The sequence below is a fragment of the Pteropus alecto genome, unplaced genomic scaffold, assembly GCF_000325575.1.
Source record: "Pteropus alecto unplaced genomic scaffold, ASM32557v1 scaffold3, whole genome shotgun sequence".
NCBI classification, from domain to species: Eukaryota; Metazoa; Chordata; class Mammalia; order Chiroptera; family Pteropodidae; genus Pteropus; species Pteropus alecto.
In genome coordinates, this window is record NW_006442484.1 from 33,653,259 (window position 1) to 33,672,194 (window position 18,936).

Here is an 18,936-nt window from a genome sequence, read left to right on the forward strand (position 1 = left end):
GAAAGAGAAAACACACACACACACACACACACACACACACACACACACACACACACACACACCCCTCTTAGTTTAGTGTGAGGCACAGACACATAAAAAATTAATTACAATAAACATAATGTGTGAAGCGCTATAGTAACAGTGCGTGTGTTCAAATTTTTGTGGGGAGACTTCAGAAGGATGAAGTCTGCCTTGGGATGTCAGTAAAGGATTTTCAGGAAGTGACATCTGACCTGAGTTTTGAAGGATGGGAAGGAGAAAAGAGTTTTTAAAGGGTGCTTATAAAAAAGCAAGTGATTATAGATGAAACATCTGAAGATTTGTGATGATTCTAGACTTAAAGGCACTTTTAAAATGTAGTCACTTGGTACCGCATATTTGTGTAGCTTAATTTCCCTTCAGAGGTAATGGTTTCAATTTTTTTAGATTCAGGGTTTTACATGACAGAAAGACTAAAGAGAGGGAAAATTAAGAGTGAGAGAAGAAAACAGACAAGTTGTACAAAGAGCCTCTCCTAAAGGAATGGAAGACTTTGTGAAATCGAGAAAGAATAAAGGAGCTAAAGAACAAGTGCTTGTGTCTTCAACAATCCTGGGTGCACATTGGGCATCATGATGACAAGACAGTTCCCATCCACAAGAAGCACACAGCCCTGTGTGTGTGTGCACACTGATGCATCAGACACCAACAAGGGTAAAAATGTAAACAAAGAAACAAGAAAACATAGTTAGTATGACTCATATAGCAAGAAAGGAAGTCAAGAGAGAGTAGATCCATACAAAAACCATTGGTTAGCTCCATCGAACAGAACAGCTAGTTAGTGTTAAAGATGGAGGGTTGAGGGACAGGAAAGAGCAAGAGATTAGAGCCTGCAACCACAATTTGCCATGAATGGAGCTTTGCAGTCCTGTCGAATGTAATTTTGAAATGCAGCTCACAATCTAGCTGGGTCATGAACAATAGAGATGCTGCATGCCCTGTTAGATGAAATTCTATTGAAACCAAACTATGGAAATCCACATGAAAGCTGAAAGCATTATGTACTAATGGAGTTGCTCTATTTGAAAGCGGAGAGAAGCCATACACTCTCACCCGATTCCTCCATCCTTCCTTTCTCAGCAGCCTTGGACATAGAGCCTGGTCTAGGGATCTAGTTCCAGCGCAAATATTTATAACTCGAAACTCAAACGGGTTATATTAATTACAAGAAAAACTTATCTAAAATATAGGGGTAATAATCTCTTCTCATAGGTTGCATGAAAATCAAATGAAATGATGTATTAAAAAGCATCCTGAAAGATATGAAGGGCTAAAAAACGCCGCTAAGATGTTGCTTCTGTTCTTATTTTGGCTGTTTTTATTACAAAAGCTGGCATTTCGTGGCATGAGTTCTGCCTGCACGTTCAAAGAATTTTTAAAAAGCTTGAATCAGCAAGTTTAAAATGTAATATACGTTTTTGTTGGTCTTGCATTTTTGTCTTACTTTCTCACATCAGACAATGATTAAATAGCTTTGGTTTTAGATACTATAGATATTCAACTCATCTTCATTAGTGGAGAAGGAGATGTTTGTGAACTGCTATGAGGATGAGAAGTGCTGTAGAAGTGTTATTGGTATTCTAAAGTGGTTAACTTAATGGAACATTTGACCCAAATTTGAGAATCTCAGCCCCAAAGAAGCAGTAAAGTGATGTAATAAAGGGAGACTGGGCTAAGGGAGAGATAAACAGAATTTAAATCCTATATCGTGGAGATGCTTGCAAAGCCAAATAATAAGGGTAGGGTGTGGGAAAGAGCAGAGGTGGTTTTTCTCTCAGAGAAAATATTCTCAAATTCGATAACTCATTTCGCATTGGAGAAGAAAAACTATCATTCTATTCCACAGTGATAAATCTCACATTTAAAGTAATTCTCCTTACTTTCCTACCTCTACCCTCCTTCACTCTCTCCATCAAACATGAATGGGAAAACTTTCACTCAATTAAGAAATTTCAGTTCACTAGTCTAGTCTCTTCCACTTGGCAAAGCTATGAGATGAACCGAGCTGGGAAAGCCTCCACCCTCTACCTCTCTGGCCAAATACCTGAAAACAAACAAAATCTATTTGTGGCCTCAGGGCCAAGAAGAAACTATAGCTGGGCCTTTAGAGCCTCTAGACAATTATTTGACTTGAGTCTGTCTAGTTATTTTCCCATTCCCTGCCAAAACCCCTTTCACATCCTTACCTCTCAAGTCCTCTGCACTGCCCATCTTCTTTCTCCCTCCTCTCTTTCTTCATGGAGAAAAGTGAGGCCATTGGGACAGAGAAGGTGAGTATTCATGGAGTTCTGTGTATCTGCCCAATACTGTGCTAGGCATTTTATATGGTCTTTTCCCTACTGAACTTCAAAAACTATTTGAGGCAGATATTAGTATCTATAGCTTGCAAATGGAAAAACAGAAGCGTAGAGGCTGGGTAACTTGCCTAAGGCTACATCTTGAGTGTTTGATCTAGAATTTGAAAGCAGATTTATCTGAGTCCATTATGAGATGACATTAAGGTACAGAGTAGGCAGGCATTCAGTAAACACTTGCTGAAAGAGTGACTGAATATTCCCCTCAAACAATTTGCCTCCATTTCCATAGAGCTCCGTCTTATTTCCCTGGTCATGTTTTCTCCTTTTTGTGGTTACAGCATTTCCTTGAAGATCTATTATCACATCTTTACCTATATGACAGTTACTTACATGGATTATAAAAAGATTATCAAAAGCACCAAAGAGTGCTTAGAAATGCGACTGAGTTTGTCCTCATTTATGTGGTGGTTCATTTCAGGACTCTGAGGAGCCTTAAAGTGGATTGGCCTATCTATCTGCTGGCTGGACAGGCTTCTTACTACTCTCTGCTATGAGTGGGGCACTTTCAAGAAAACAGGCCTGACTTGCTCTACTGGGGTCCCATTTTCCTTTTCACTGGCAGAAGACTTCCACTGACTTGGGACACTTGGGGAAATGAGCACTCATATGGAGTTATCTCATATGAACGAGATAACGTTCTACCCTTTCTGCAGTGGTATCTAGATCTCTGAGCCTGAGTTATAGATGGATGCAAAATAGTGGTTCCAAAGTGTTTCTTTTTCTCTACAGACATCTATGAAACTCTAATATAACTTGGAAAGCTTTTTCGAATGTCTTGACAAATACGGACTCATCTATTTTCTTTTGCCATTGAGCAGCCTCTATTTATATTGAATATTTAATCTAAGTACAAGGTACATTTTAGTTTCTATGCATTAGCTTCTTCCTAAACGAACAAGGCCTGATTTATCATTTTCCCTTTAATCAGTGGCACTAGTATCTAAGGACCAAAACTGTTTTACCTGAATATTTATTTCTCTCAAAATACCAAGTACCATAGAGTTTCTTTGTTGTTGTTGTTGTTTTTAAATAAAAATAACAAAATGTTCTAGATTTTCGAGAACAGAAAATTTTGGCATGAAAGAAAAGAAAGATGGGTTAACCAAAAACTTTGTAGTCCTGAATTCAAACTGAAAGTATCAGTTTGAACTCCAAAAGTATTTCATCACACACACACACACACACACACACACATTTTCTAGCTCTGTTCACTGAAATGGACTGGAAACAATAACAAACCAATAAACAACGAGCATTCCTATGCCTAGATTGTGATATTGAAATAATACCATTTCTCATTAAAGGTTCCTTGATAAAATAGTCATTTCTAGGTTTGAGCAGAAATGTACATCTTGTTATACCAGATAGCAAGAAAGCTATCAAAAGCTTCTAGTGTTACATTAAAAGGACTTAGGAGGTAGTGCTTAAGATTTTAATTTTCATTAAAAAGGGTAATAATCATGTAGAGCCAGAGGAGAGAAAGAGCAATCAGGGAAATAGTTTCTTAAACTATATAAATGTTTAACTAATATGCTGTATACTTAAAACTAATAAGAAAATAAAATTTTAATAAAAGGGTAATAATTGTAGTGGATTAAAACACATCAAATGTGTTTAAAACCCTTACTTCATAGTGGAGCTAAAAAAACTGGTCACTTTTGCAGGATACTAATAAACAAATAACCATTAAAAAACTAGCAAAGGGAAAGAATTAAGCATTTATTCTGTATTTTTTATAAAAACTGTTATATTAACTAAAAGTTGAGAGAAATTATTTTTTTATAAAAATATACCCCCAGTTATGAGTGAAAAAACCCTTCATGAATCAATGGATCTAGGCATTGATCATTAATGGTTCTTAGCATTGCACTTGTACATTATGTGCCTCCAGATAGAACACACGATTATGAAATGGTCTTTCCAAAAAACGATAAGAAAATCTTAATTGGATCAGACCTCTGATTCTAATTTTTTAAAAATATAAGCATTAATTTTATGGAAAATAAAGAGGTAAAGTAATACATTAAACAACATATGGAGATATAATCAGAAATCCAGACCATAGGACATTCTACAGAACAAACAACCTATTTGCATCAACAAATAAAATAAAAGGTAGGGGCAAGGGAGAGGGAAACCTAGAGATTAAAACAGATTTTAGAAATCTGTTTTACAATTAGTGAAAGTTTTTTGGATCCCAGTACAAACTGTGAAATACATTATATTATATTTATGAGTCATATAGAAATTTGGGCATTAATTGAAGATTTGTTATGGATTATAGTTAATTACTTTTAGGTGTGATAATTGTATTATCTTCATGTTTTTAAAAAGGGGTCTTCATCTTTTAGAGATAATACTAAAATATTTGTGGATGAAGCAATATAATGTCTGGGATTTGTTATGAAACAATATGGAAAGTGGGGGGGAGTAGAAGGAGAGTATAGATAAAACAAGATTGACCATGAGTTGATAATTGATGACACTGGATGACAGGCGTTTGGTGGTTCTCTATAGTATTTAGAGAACATAATACAGAGTTGAAAAATATGGCAGAACGATGATTCCACCACAGATTGAATATTTTGATGGTATGACATGAGGAGAGTGTCTTGGCTGAGTTTATAAAAAGCTGCAGGCTTCCTGTTCAGGGGTCAATTTATATAGTCAGTCTGGGCTGGATTAAGATTCTGACATGAAGACTAAGCTAATGGATTTGTGTGTGTGTGTTGTATGACAGGCTGGAAAAAAAATGTGATTTAGAATGGTGTTTCTGCAAACTGCAATTTAAAAGAAAAAAGAAACACAGTGGTTTTTATATTGCCATTTTCTTCAAAAAAAGATTTACATTTTCATCTTATTCAGAGACTATTTACTCAGTGTTAATCAGCATGAGCAGCCAAACTGAGCACAATGGCATTATTTTTGCTTCGGGGAATAGAGAAAAAGGGTAGTGCCACTCAAATAAATTACAGCAAAAACTTATGAATGACAAGGAGCTCTGCTTCAATTCTAGGTTTTAGACATCCAAATATGCCTCAAGGTAGGTGACATTAAAACTAAGAATTTTGTCTATTCAAAATGTATTAATTTATTTTGACAGGTATAGACATTCTTAACAAAATTCCAAAGTATATTAGAAATGATACCTGAGCTTCTTTCTTCCAGCAAAAGTGTGACACAGAACTTTACTATTCTCTGCATTTTAATAATATTCATAGATTTGTAGAATGAGAAGGTTGTTTATTGAGGGAACTGTGATGTTTCTTGTTTAGAGCTGTGCAAAGTCACCAGTTTCTATACAAATTTCCTAAATTGATGCTAACACACAAAAAATCTGACTTGTCTTAACTTCATCTTGCATACATCTTTAAAAAGTACAGTTTTTAAAAAATAATAATAAAGTATATATTTTAGAGCATTTTAGGTTCACGGGAAAATTGAGTAGAAAGTACAGACTTTCCTTATGGCCCCTGCCCCCATATACATAAAATCTCCTCTACTATTGGCATCCTATACCACAATGGTATATTTGTAAAAACCTGTATTGACACATCATTATCATCCAAAGTTCATGGTTTAGACTAGGGCTCACTCTTGGTGTTGAACATTCTCTGGTTTTGGACTAATGTGTAATGACATATATCCACCATTGTAGTATCATATAGAATAGTTTCACTGCCTGAAAAATCCTCTGTGCCCTGCCTATTTATCTGTCCCTCTGCACTAACCCCTGTCAATCTTTTTACTGCCCCCATAGTTTTGTCTTTTTCAGAATGTCATATGGTTGAAATCAAAGAGTAAGTAGCCTTTTCCTATTGGCTTCTTTCACTTAGCAATATGCATTTTAAGCTTCCTCCATATCTTTTCATGGTTTGATAGCTCATTTCTTTTTTAGCACTGAATAATATTCCATTGTCTGGATGTACCACAGTTTTTTTACCCATTCACCTACTGAAGGACATCTTGATTGCTTGCCAGTTTTGGCAATTATGAATAAAACTTCTATGAAAATCCATATGTGAGTTTTTATGTGAAAGTTTTTCCAATTCATTTGGGTAAACAGTGTGAATATGTTTAGTTTTGTAAGAAACTGCCAAATTCTCTTCTTTGTCTAGTTTCCTAAGGTGGAAGTTTAGATAATTGCTTTTAGATATTTCTTTTCTAACATATACATTTAATGCTACAAATTTCCCTCTAAGCACTACTTTCTCTACATCTCACAAATTTTAATAAATTGTATTTTCATTTACATTTAGTTTAAAATTTTTTTTAAAAAATTGACCAATGTGGTATTTAGAAGTGTATTGTTTAATCTTTAAGTATTTGGAGATTTTCCAGCTGTGTTTCTGTTGTTGATTTCTAGTTTAATTCCACTGTGGTCTGAGAGCAGACAGTGTACGATTTCTATTCTTTCAAGTTTGATAAGGTGTGTTTTATGGCCCAGACTGTGGTCTTTTGGTGAATGTTCCACATGAGCCTGAGAAGAATGTGTAACCTTCTGTTGTTGGATGAAATAGTCTATAGATGTCAATTATATCCAGTTGATTGATGGTGCTGTTTAGTTCAACTTTATCCTTACTGATTTTCTGCCTGCTGGATTAGCCCATTTCTGGTAGAGGAGTGTTAAAGTCTCCAACTATAATAGTAGATTTATCTATTTTTCCTTGGAATTCTATCAGTTTTTTCCTCATGTATTGTGACACTATTGTTAGGTGCATACACATTAAGGATTGTCATGTCTTAGAGTATTGACTCTTTTATCATTATGTAATATTCCTTTTTATCTCTGAAAATTTTCCTTGTTTTGAATTCTGTTCTGTCTGAAACTAGTACAGCTAGTCCTGTTTTCTTTTGATTAGTGTTAGTATGGTATATTTTTTCCATCCTTTTAATCTATATGCATCTTTACATTTAAAGTGGGTTTCTTGTAGACAACATAAAGTTGGGTCTTTTTCTTAATCCACTCTGACAGTATCTATCTTTTATTTATTATATTTAGTCCTTTGACTAATGATTTTTATATATTTGATATATGATGATCATTATTATTATAGCATAATAATAATATTTATCTTTCCTCAGAGAAGTCTCTGAGGCCCCCAATCCATTTCCTCCAGATACAAATTTAGAGGTAACTTATTACCAATCATAAGCTAGAGTAGCCCTGAGCAAGATCCACAGGCAAGAAGGAGACCAAGGCACTCAAACAGGAATTCATGCTGAGGTAAAGGGGTGTTGGGTCTAGGCTGATGACCTAAGCTTAATAAAAGGGCTTAAATCTTATTCCATCGGGGCTGGTTCTAGTCTGCTTTGTAACTGAAGCCATTAGCTTCTTTTGGAATTCACTAACCTGGCATAGTTTCATGCTTTGGGTTCTAGAGCTCGATTAGTTCACATGAGGATGAAGTCCATGGAAGAGATGGACTAACGAGAATGTTATCTAAGTAATGAGTCAACATTCTTCAGCAAAGTCACACGGCAGTGACTGTGAACTGATTATATGTGCCCACATGTGCCCGTTCACCATGAAGTATCGCAAGCTATTCTGGAGTAAGTAAGCCCCTGGAATTGTTACAAAGAATTTAGAGAGAGAAACTGAACTTCTGCTAATAAAGGAATGTGTGGTCTTGAGCAATAAATTTATTCCTTGAACACGTCATGTGACCCATATGGATTATACTTTAAAAAATGACCAGCCATATGTCATCCCCTGAGAACCTGGTAATTGTTTTAGTTGATTTAGGCATTAAGAAAACTTTAAGGAAGAATCAAAAGAGGTGGGCCAAGGGGTGGAAGAAATTTGGGGCAAAGAAAACAGGAAGGAGAAGTAGTGTCACAGTCTCCTCTACTCACGGGGCTGATGTGCATTCCAGTGTGTGTATTGCACCGGCTCAGACTTCTGCCCTGCTGTCTTCCAAGTATATTCTCCTGTGTCATTTTGGTCTTGAAGAGCTATCCAAAAATAACTGTCCTTCGTTTTTACCACACTACTGATCAAACTGGTAATAAAAGCCTGTTCAAACCTTAAAAAAGGAAAAAGGAAATGGTTATAGTAAGTTTCTGGGCAATAAAAAAGTCATTAAAAGATAATAAGGTGGACAGACTGGCTCCAGAATAAACACTTCTCATGAATTCTTTAGAACATGGAAGCAGAAAAATGCCCGAAGACCCTGAACATTACTAATAAATGCCAAATGTCAATGCAATTTCTAAAAATATATGACGGAGGGGAATTTGACTCTTACAGACAGGGCTTAATTCTTTCAAGGAATAGAGTCCAGCTCCAGTTTCGAAGTGTAGGTGGTAAAGTCCACAAAGCCAGCAATAATGCATTTCTTGGCACAACACGTGACCTACTTTGTAATTGGGTCACACAGCACACACGGAGCAATAACCTGCAGGAAGTAAGGGGCTGACATTGGGAGAAGGAAGGATATTCTACTTTTCTGAATGAACATCTGCCAACAAAGTTCACATACACCCACCCACCACACTTGCTTGGTGAGAATGGAACAGAGATTGGAGTAACAATTTTATGTCTCCCAAATCAGTTTGCTCATAGGCACGTGGTGTCCTTGGCTTATTCAAATGTATTCAGATATGCACATTCACTTTAGATAAATTTAAAATCCTAGGACAACCCAAGGAATTATACCCAATAATATTTTTCCCAAACAGCTGAATGAGTTCACGTTCACTGATTAGTGGCAATGCTCCCTTCTCAAGATGAATGCATCGAAAGCAGAATCTAGAAAACTTGTATATATGCTTTCACAAGACTACCTAAAAGAAAAATGTGAGTATTAAAATTTAACTAGCACTGAAGTTTTAAGCTCTGTTTGAAACTACCTTGAACAATTTATTTTCAATACACATAAAGTTTTGAGGAAACATTTCAAATGGTGATTTTTGACTAGACCTGCTGAGTCAGTGAGAAGGGAAAGGCCTGATGAAACTACCCAGGAAAACTAATGAGAAAGCAAATTAGACTTCTTCATCCACTTTTGGATTTTTTCATTACTATGCATCCTTAACTTGCAAAGGAAAGCAAAAGCAACAGGGTCATTCAGGAACTGAAAAGGCTCAAAGGAAATAGGAGAGGGAGAGAGAAATGAACACAAAGGAGTAAAATTTTTAAATGCCTTATGAACATCACTAGTAACAATGGATGGTCTTAGGGATCCATGATACTCATCTTGGCAGAGCATATGGAGTTTCATCAGGCTTTAGTAAATACTTTCTGCAGGTACTCTATTAATAGTCTGACTAGCACACATTTAAAATTAGAAAAGTTCTTTTTTAACCAGATTACAGTGGCAGAACTGTAGGTAAACGTGCTTCAAAAAAAAAGTATGTAAAGCTAAATATTGTCTAGATGCTATTGTGATTTTCTTACCCTTCCATTGGTTTATGCTCTCATTAAAACAAACAAACAAACAAACAAACAAACAAAACACCTGCTTTTCCTTCACCCCTCTGAGGCAGAGTAGTATTGTTACCATGTCTAAAACTGTTGTGCTAAGAGACAAGCAAGGCACATGGAGGCTGCAGCCAGGACCACGATTCCCTCTGCTGGTTCTAAACCCAGGAGCCAACGCTGGTTCTTCGATTACCTTGTACTATGGCATTATCGGATAATGAAGAGAAATAACGTTGTCTTTGAACTTGGCCTCTGGTATCATTATTCATGACATTTTGCTTTTGCCCCTTGTAGGTTTTAGATTTATTTAATCCATTCTGATTTATTTGATCTCCATTTATCATCGCTTAAAACAACAGAAACCTTCTGCTTTTTAATTGCCACATATATCTTTTAAGTGGTTGCATATAATACACATACTTAAAATCCTAAAACCTTTGAATCAAAACGGGACTCTAGTTCTCTTGGTCCAATTTAGACGATAGCATTGTTAGTAAAGAAAATCAGCAAATATGTCTTCTACACCGTATATTTTAAGAGATTAACCTGGATAACAGCATGCAATCTCTTGAGTATCTGTTTCCAACTGATAAGGAGACAAGAACATTTTATATTCTTTACCACTTTATTTGGTTTCAAACACTAAAGGGTTGTGAAAACTTTGGCTTACAGTAATAGAGCACACAACATTTTAAAGTCTTTTCTGGTCCTTTGTTTTAGAATTCTTCATTTCAGTATACTCCAGAGTTTTATACTATCTGGCCTTTTTGTCTGTTTTCACTGAGGTTTAATTAAAATGTTATGATTTAAAAAAAAAAAGCCACATATGTATGTTTTTATATTATAATTTTAACCAGGATAAAATATTATTTTTAAGGAATTCAGTAAACTTTTTTTGTTATTCTTTAGAAAAACAAATGATAAAATATTTTGCTGTGTGTATCTTCTTATAAAATAAAATTTTGTAGAGTAATAATTCTTAGACTCAGAAAGAAATTAATTATCCAATCAACTCCTTAAGAAAGTTAAGAAATCAAATTTATTTTTTTAGTGTAAGCAAGAAAAATAAATCTCGAACTTCCATCAGTTTGACAAGAAAGTGTTGCTCCTAGTGCTAAATATTAAATTTAATTTAAAAATGCAATTTGAAGATAGCAATGCATATTTCTGGCAAACATTGACAAATCTTTTATTTCAAAGTAAACATTTCGCCTTTCAAAAGTGTACACTTCAAAGGAGGTATTTTATACTTAAATCTCTATTTGAACATTGTATTTTTCATCAGTTTAGCCAGTGACATGTAGCTAAAGAAAGGATGTTCTCTGTCTATGAACAACACAGTACTTAGCAGACAGCAGTACTATAATGATTTTGTTTGTATTACCAAAACGAGAGAAAAAAAAACATAATGCATTGGAAGTGTCTTCACTAGAGTTATTTCAATTAAAAACAAACAAACAAGCCGTAGCAGTAGTCTTTATATATAATGACCCATTTAGGAGGGACTCAGTTTTGAACTAAGTAATTACAATTGGATTTCTCCCAATAACACAATTGTTGACATTTTTGATGCCATTTAAAAATAAATGACTTTAAGTTTTTGGACTTTGTTTCTTACAAAAGGCTAGAAGAAAAAATACAGACTTAGAAAATGTACTTAATATATACATAAACGAAACCTAGAAGAGCAAATACCAAACCGTTAATGGCAGATATCTTTGGGGAACGGACCGGGTTTGGTTGGGAGGGAGGAAAGTGCAGATGAGGGTACACTTTCACATTTTAGTCTACATTCTTCTGGATTGCTTGAATTTATACCAATGAGAATGTTTTCATCACATAATTTTCAAAAGAGTGTTTTTAAAAAGAAATTTTGCATTCTACAAAAAACCTGTTAGAACTAATAAACAAATTTAGTAAAGTTGCAGAATACAAAGTCAGCAAACAAAAATCAATTGCATTTCTGTATACTAACAACAAACAATCTGAAAAGAAAACTACACAAACAATTCCATTTGCAATACCATCAAAAAGAATAAAATATTTGGGAATAAACTTAACCAAAAATTTGAAAGACTTATACACTGAAAACTACAAAACATTATACTACAAAAGAAGAAAGAAATAAATGGAAAGACATTCCGTGTTCATGGATTGGAAGACTTATTCTTAAAATTTCCATACTACCCAAAGCAATCTACAGACTGAATATAATCATTATCAAAATCCTAATGATTTTTTTTCTTTTTTTTTTTTTTGCAGAAGTGGAAAAATTCTCCTTAAAGTTCATATGGAATTTCAAGGGACTCTGAAGAGCAAAAACAAAGATGATAAAGGACAAAGTTGGAAGTCTGATATTTTCTGATTTTAAAACTTACTAAAAAGTATTACAATCAAAATGGCACAGTACTGGCATAAAGACAGACATATAGACCAATGGAATAGAATAGAGAACCCAGAAATAAACCCTCATATATCTGGTCAAGTGATTTTTGACAGCGGTGCCAAGACAATTCAATGGGTAAAAGACAATATTTTCAACAATCATGCTGGAAAAACTGGATATCCACCTGAGAAAGAATGAAGCTGGACTCTTACCTCACACCATTTACAAAAATTAATTCAAAGTGGATCAAAGGTCTAAATGTAAGAGCTAAAACTATAAAGCTCTTAGAAGCAAACATAGGGGAAAAGTTTCATAACATTGAATTTGGGAATGATTTCTTGCATATGACACCAAAAGTACAGGTAACAAATAAGAAATGGATAAATTGGACTTAATCAAAATTAAAAATTTTGCACATCAAAGGACACTATCGACAGAACGAAAAAGTAACCCAAGAAATAGGAAAACACAATTACAAATTATTTATCCAATGAGGAATTAATATTAATAATATATAATGAAATCCTGCAATCCAGCAACAAAGAACAAACACGCCAATAAAAAAAAAAAAAACGGACAAAGGACTTAAATAGAAATTTCTCTAGGAAGAAAAAAAGTTAACTGCAAAAGTGTTTGGGGTGGATATGGCGGCTGCAGGAAGTAGCAGAGCTGTAAATATGCTTGAAATTAATGCACATTTGAACCTAGGAAAAAATGAGATACTGCAGGGTTTCTCATTTTTGGCAAAATTCACAAAATTGAATGTTATGCAGATTATTTTGTACCAAAAATTCCATCAATGATTGATTCAAGATTTAGATATACATGCATTTAGATAATTATCCATGGTAATTTTGAAACTCAAGCTCTGCATTCATGCTCTGTCTGAAAAAAAATTGGTAACATCAAGGAAATAAAATTCTGTTATTCAGCAATAAGGGTATGTTTTTCCCCTCTCTATTCCACAAAGTGTTAAAAGTCCTAGACCAGGAGCAGTTACAAAAGAAATAAGTAATTTGTAGCAGGTGGTTCTAATTGTGCCTATCAAACCTGTCGTTCAGTTGTGCAGAAGACTGGAAAATCAATTAGCAACTACAAGCTTGGGTACTGGTGAGTGACAGCAGTGTCTTAACTCAAACAGAAATCAGTAATGGAAGAAAAGGATTACCAGAGCTGCTAGTGGACACTCCTGGATCTGAGGAGATTTTCCATCTACTGTCCAATCTTCTCAGACAAAAGATGCTACTGAAAAATATTCAAATGTGTGTATTGTCACTCACAGGGCAGTACGGTGTGGGTCTTTGTTTCTTATCCGTTGGGGTCTAAATGAATAAAAATCAGGCACACGGGGCCTTTCCTTCTCTCAACTTGCATGTCCCGTGTTGCAGTCACTGCTTTGGATGTAGATATGTTTGCAGTCACTGCTTTGGATGTAGAAGGCAGTGCATATGTATGTTATCTGCCTGAGAGAGATGCTTCTGGGGCAAACATGTAGTACTACCGGGGCTTGGTCGGTGACTGAGTAGAATGCCAGCACAAGGGCACCTGGGTGGGCCTGGGAGGCTGAGGCTGGGACAAAAACAAACTTACCTATGGCATAGTTCTGCTTCAGAGTTGGCCCACACATTAGTATTGGCTACCGAATACAGTTTAGCAAAGAACAACATTTAAGTACTTACAGCATACTCTTACATCCAGTTTTTGGGGAAGTGAAACAGAGCATTTTTTCCCCAGACACTTTCCATCATTTGCATGAGGTCCACAAAGGATGCTTAGAAAATTAAGCATTTGAATTCTAACAGATTTCTGCCCCACCTTGGGTCACTTTGGCACTGTGGGTTATCTGTAATGTTGCTATGAGTTTATCCATTTATTGTGTTATTCTACCTTCTTTACTTATTTCACGTATCTATGTTCTATAGTTGCTGGCCTTCGAGTGGCACCTGGAAGATTACATTGTGCCTTTTATTTCTTTTGTACAGCATGCCAATATGGTGCCTCTCACAAAATAGGTATTCAATAAACAATTTTCTAACAAACCCTTGACTATTGAATTTTTGCATAGTCAGATAACATATGAAAAGTAATTAACACAGTACCAGGTTATGTGACACTCAATGAATTTCACACACACACAAAGAAAAGAAAGAATAAGGCATAAAAAAAACAGGTGAAACAATTAGACTTATTTCTTCAATGAAACACACAATTAATTAAATATAATTAACAAAGAGCACAGTTTCATTGGTCAGGCTCCTGAATAAAGTCCTACGTTGAATCACTGAAAACTTCAAACCTGAGATTCTATTGAAACCTTTTGGATAGATTAACAAAGTGAGGATAAATGCTTTTTTTTCACGCCTGGTAGCTATTCTGGGAAAGAGAAAGGTAGAACTAAAAACAACACTGAGCTACATCAAAGGCAGTGTTATACCCCGAACGAAGGGTCTCCTGAGCAAAGGATTTTTCACCAGACTGTTTTACCAAATGCTATCAGTCTTTTCCTCCGTGTGTGTGTATGCGTGTGTGTGCATGTGCACACATGTATGCATTCCTATGCAACGTTTAGAAGAAAGACTGGGAAAGAAGGTAAGAAAACAAGAAGGTAAAAGGAGGAAGGAAATACTGATGGCTTTGAATGTTGACTCTCTATGTGCGGAGAGTAGAGAAAGCACACAGGAATTCCCCCTGCAGGCTAGACCTACATGTAAACGATCTCTAGATGAAACCACAGCATCAGTTCTGTTTCCTGGTATTCTGTGGATGTTTTTAAAGGCGATGACCTTGGTAAAACACCAGTGACTTGCTTTGCAGGTATAGTTTTCCCGTGGACCTGCCGAAGAGTTCTACCTTGCTTCCATCTTCAGCAGGGAGGAGTTCATCTCCAACCCCTCACTGTCCTCCTGATATTAATAGTGACACTGAGATGACTTCTGCCTTCAATGCGTTTATCCCCTATGGTACATCTGTAGCATGTATGACTCATGTGGAGTACCAAAAGGGTATAGTTTCTCTGTTGGCATTGAGCAGACAACCTGTGTACAGAGAAGTCTGACTCTAAACAAATATCGACCTAAGAAGCAATGGGAAAACATTTGAATATCCTCCACAGATTAGTTATACTTACTTTTGTTCTAAAAAAAAAATTCCGACATGACTCACACACATTCAATTTCAAAAATATTTAATTGCTAAATAACATATTTCTTTTCCATTATAAATACTTGGATGATAAAATCTAAATATACTGTATTAACAACTTATTAGTGAAACTAGGTAATAAATGTTTGTGGAAAGTAAAAGTCATCTTAAATTTTACTATTTGTTACTTAAAAATCAATTTAGGAATAACATTCTATAATTTTAATTCATCTCAATAATTTAAATAATTTAATACTCTAATGTACAGTATGCTATAGATTTTGACAAGTTACTGATTAGGGCTAGATTTTATCATTCCAAGAGCCTTCATGTCAAAGCACAGTCATATTTTTGATAGAAAATTTCTACTTTACCTGTTTGTAATGGTTACAAGTGTAGGAGGACAGTAATAACCACCAGAGGCGTGGTCAAAGCTTCGCAGGACAGTGTCAATTTTGTAGCAGAATCCGCCATGTCTCTCCCATCCCTTAAAAAAAGGAAAATTAAGGACATAATCTGATTTAGTTAAATAGCAAATAATCTTTTTTGCATATTCTCATTTACCACTTATATTACCTCTCGGACCCACTCAAAACTCGAAACTTGAATTTTGTCTTGATATCTTTATATTTATTCTATCTGGTAATGCCATTAGGTAAAGCTACTACTAGATTTATTTAATTCTTAAAACCTAAAAGTTTGAATTAACTTAAAATCATAAAACCTAAAACCTTAAAAGCAAATAAAAATAAAGGGTACTTTCTCAAGATTTCTCTCTCTCTCTCTCTCTCTCTCTCTCTCTCTCTCACACACACACACACACACACACACACACACACACACACACACACAGTTCAAACATAGAATTTCATACCAGTTGTTCCTACAGACTGGTAGAAATTAAGAGTGTTTGAAAAGAGAATGCATGGGTTTGAATCCTGACTCCATCACTGTGCGACCTTACTTAATCTCTTCATGTCTTAGTTTTCTCCTCTGTAAATTGGGTAATAAAAGCATCCATGAGGCTGTTGTGAGAATGGAAGGAAAAAGTGCAGGCAGAGACCTTAGGATAGAGACAAGGGTTTAGTATGAGCAAAGAAGACATATGTATCTAGATCATAGTGTATATTTTTTCAACTTTCTTTTGTATTGCTTTTTTCATGTAATCCCACTGAAATTCACTGAGGTTAAGGCCTTGGATAAAGTCACAAACTAGTGGATAAACTGACCTCGAACCCAATTCTGGTGCAATCCAGGATGGTTTTGACAGGATCATAATGCATCCAAATAGAGATTGGCCAAAAAATATATTTTTTTGGTAAAGACTATTCCTAAATCAATTGGCTAGCCATTTAGAGAGAAAGAAAGCAAGCTTTGGCACTCAGGCAAAAATGACAAGTGTGCGTGTGGTCCAAAACTCGGCCTTAGGAACAATGATGGGATTTTATTCTTTAAAATCATACAGTATAGGAGGCATGCATTTATTAGTTTTCTATATTTCAACTGAGTTATTTCTGTCCTTTTTCTTTCAATATTACAAAATCACATCACTTATGTCTATTTTTGCATATTCACCAGTTTTAAAACACACTTCATTTTGTGTCATCTAATGCTTGCCAAAACTTGATCAGATATAAAATATTTTCTGCTATATTTCTTGGAAAAGGTCTCAGTCTTGCAGTTAATTAAAGGAAATACTATTTTAGAAATCAGCTATTTTAGTTCAAAACATATTATAAACGAGGTGCGGATCACAGGAGTTCCTCATCCAGCCAGCCAGGACATGCTCTGAACTAACTCCCTTATCTTCTCCTCCAAACTTTATCCGTGTGAGTAATTGATAGGTCCAGCCAGAGCCCCTCCATGGATCACACCAGACAGGGCAGGGAGGTTATGCTGCTTTTGTATTTGGAAGGACAATTGGAGGAAGCCTGACAATATGACCTTTCCGACAAAGTATTCTTTTGTCATTAGTAGTTCTTCGATAACAGACCTTTTATCAAAACAAACAAACAAACAAACAGACAAAATCCAAGAACTGAACAGGCTCAAGAAATGTGGCATAGTAACAACAAGAAAAACAAAAGACTTTTTACTACAAGCTTTTGTCCATATAATGAAAGTGGAAAGAATAATTGATTGTATCCATAAATATCCTTTGTACCTGAGGTGCCATCTCATTTTATATGAAATGATGATGACGATACTGAAACAATTGCTCATATCATGCAATCTTTGAAAAAGTGATTTAGAGGGAAAAATAAGTCTTTTTTGTTTTGAAATTATCAAGACATATTATAAATTGATTTTGTATGTGCAGACTGTTTAGAGAATTACATTAAAACAATTGGCTAAAAGAAAGGAAACTTCTGAAACCATACTCATAGGCTGATGCATAAAGAAATTAATGGGAATTTCACCATAAAGTTAGAGAGCTGGGTCTGACCTCAAAAGCTTTAAATACTGTAGTGTTGGCCAGGAAAGGGAAGCAGTGTATAAAAGTTTGGATAAAACATCAGTTCTATTTTTGTTGATTGCCCTTTCAACACAAAACATGTTGAGGTGCCTTGAAAGCCACAGTAAGAAATTCTTTTTTCAATATTTCTGCTCAGATCTAGATTAGATTAGTCATTAGCTACAATTACTTCAGGAATTGTGATCATTAGATGAAATGTTGGGTAACATGTCAGCATGACATGTGTGTTGTTAAGCTGGAGTATAAAAAGTAATTCATATATTTACACATGGATTAATGAATAAAATGCAAGTTTCTGGAGAGATGGGTCCTTGCTTAATTGAAACATAAATAACTGAATTAGAAAAGAAAATAATTAAAGCAGAATTGCATAAAAATCCGGTTTGGGAAACTTCTGATACTCATATGGCCTAATATCTCCAATATATGTCAAAATTTTTTAGTGTGTGTGTACGTGTGTGTGTGTGTGTGTGTGTGTGTGTGAGAGAGAGAGAGAGAGAGAGAGAGAGAGAGAGATGGAGCATGTGTTGAGGACACTAGTAGGTAGATTTTTTTGGTAACTTTACTGTAGGATATTAAATGCATTTAAAACATAATTTTTTACCTTGTAAGTTGAAACCTAAAGTATTAAGTGCTTTTATTACTTAATGTACTGAAATTACTTTATTACTTAAAATACTAAAGTACTTTTTACTGTCCCTTTCCCAAATAATAAATGTTTCCAAACGTATACTTTTCTCCATTATTGTATTCTATTCAAATGTTTAAGCTTAAAGGTGAACAGGAAAGCAAGACTTTGGGTGCAGAAGTTCATTCTCTGACTCAAAGAATGCATCGTTTTCCCTCTGACATTCCATTGGAAGACTATGAAAACCTCAAGTGAGACAGGGCATCGCATGACAGTCATTGTTTGTACAGATGGTGCAAGGGTATAATTAACTTTTTTTTTTTTTTTTAATCTCAAAAGAAAAGTAGTCTTAGGTCAAAGAGGATGGCAAGACAATCTACTCAGAGCTGTAAATCTTACATGTGCCTCCAGCTGATAATTATTTGGTTTGTTAAAAGTAGCCTACTCTCAGAAAAAAGGAAGAAGAAAGGATAGAAGGGAGGGAGT

The 18,936-nt window shown here is 35.1% G+C and overlaps 1 protein-coding gene across 3 annotated transcripts in view; it reads right to left on the reverse strand.

The window, feature by feature from the left end:
- Positions 1 to 18,936, reverse strand: part of PLA2R1 (phospholipase A2 receptor 1) — a 95,096-nt gene that overhangs the window by 40,398 nt on the left and 35,762 nt on the right. For all 3 annotated transcript variants that reach the window (XM_006921112.3, XM_025039429.1, XM_025039430.1), the window contains 2 exons: positions 15,721 to 15,833; positions 8,253 to 8,422 (listed from right to left, as the gene is read on the reverse strand). In XM_006921112.3, the coding sequence (XP_006921174.1) occupies positions 8,253 to 8,422; positions 15,721 to 15,833 (283 nt within the window). The remainder of the gene's footprint in view (positions 1 to 8,252; positions 8,423 to 15,720; positions 15,834 to 18,936) is intronic.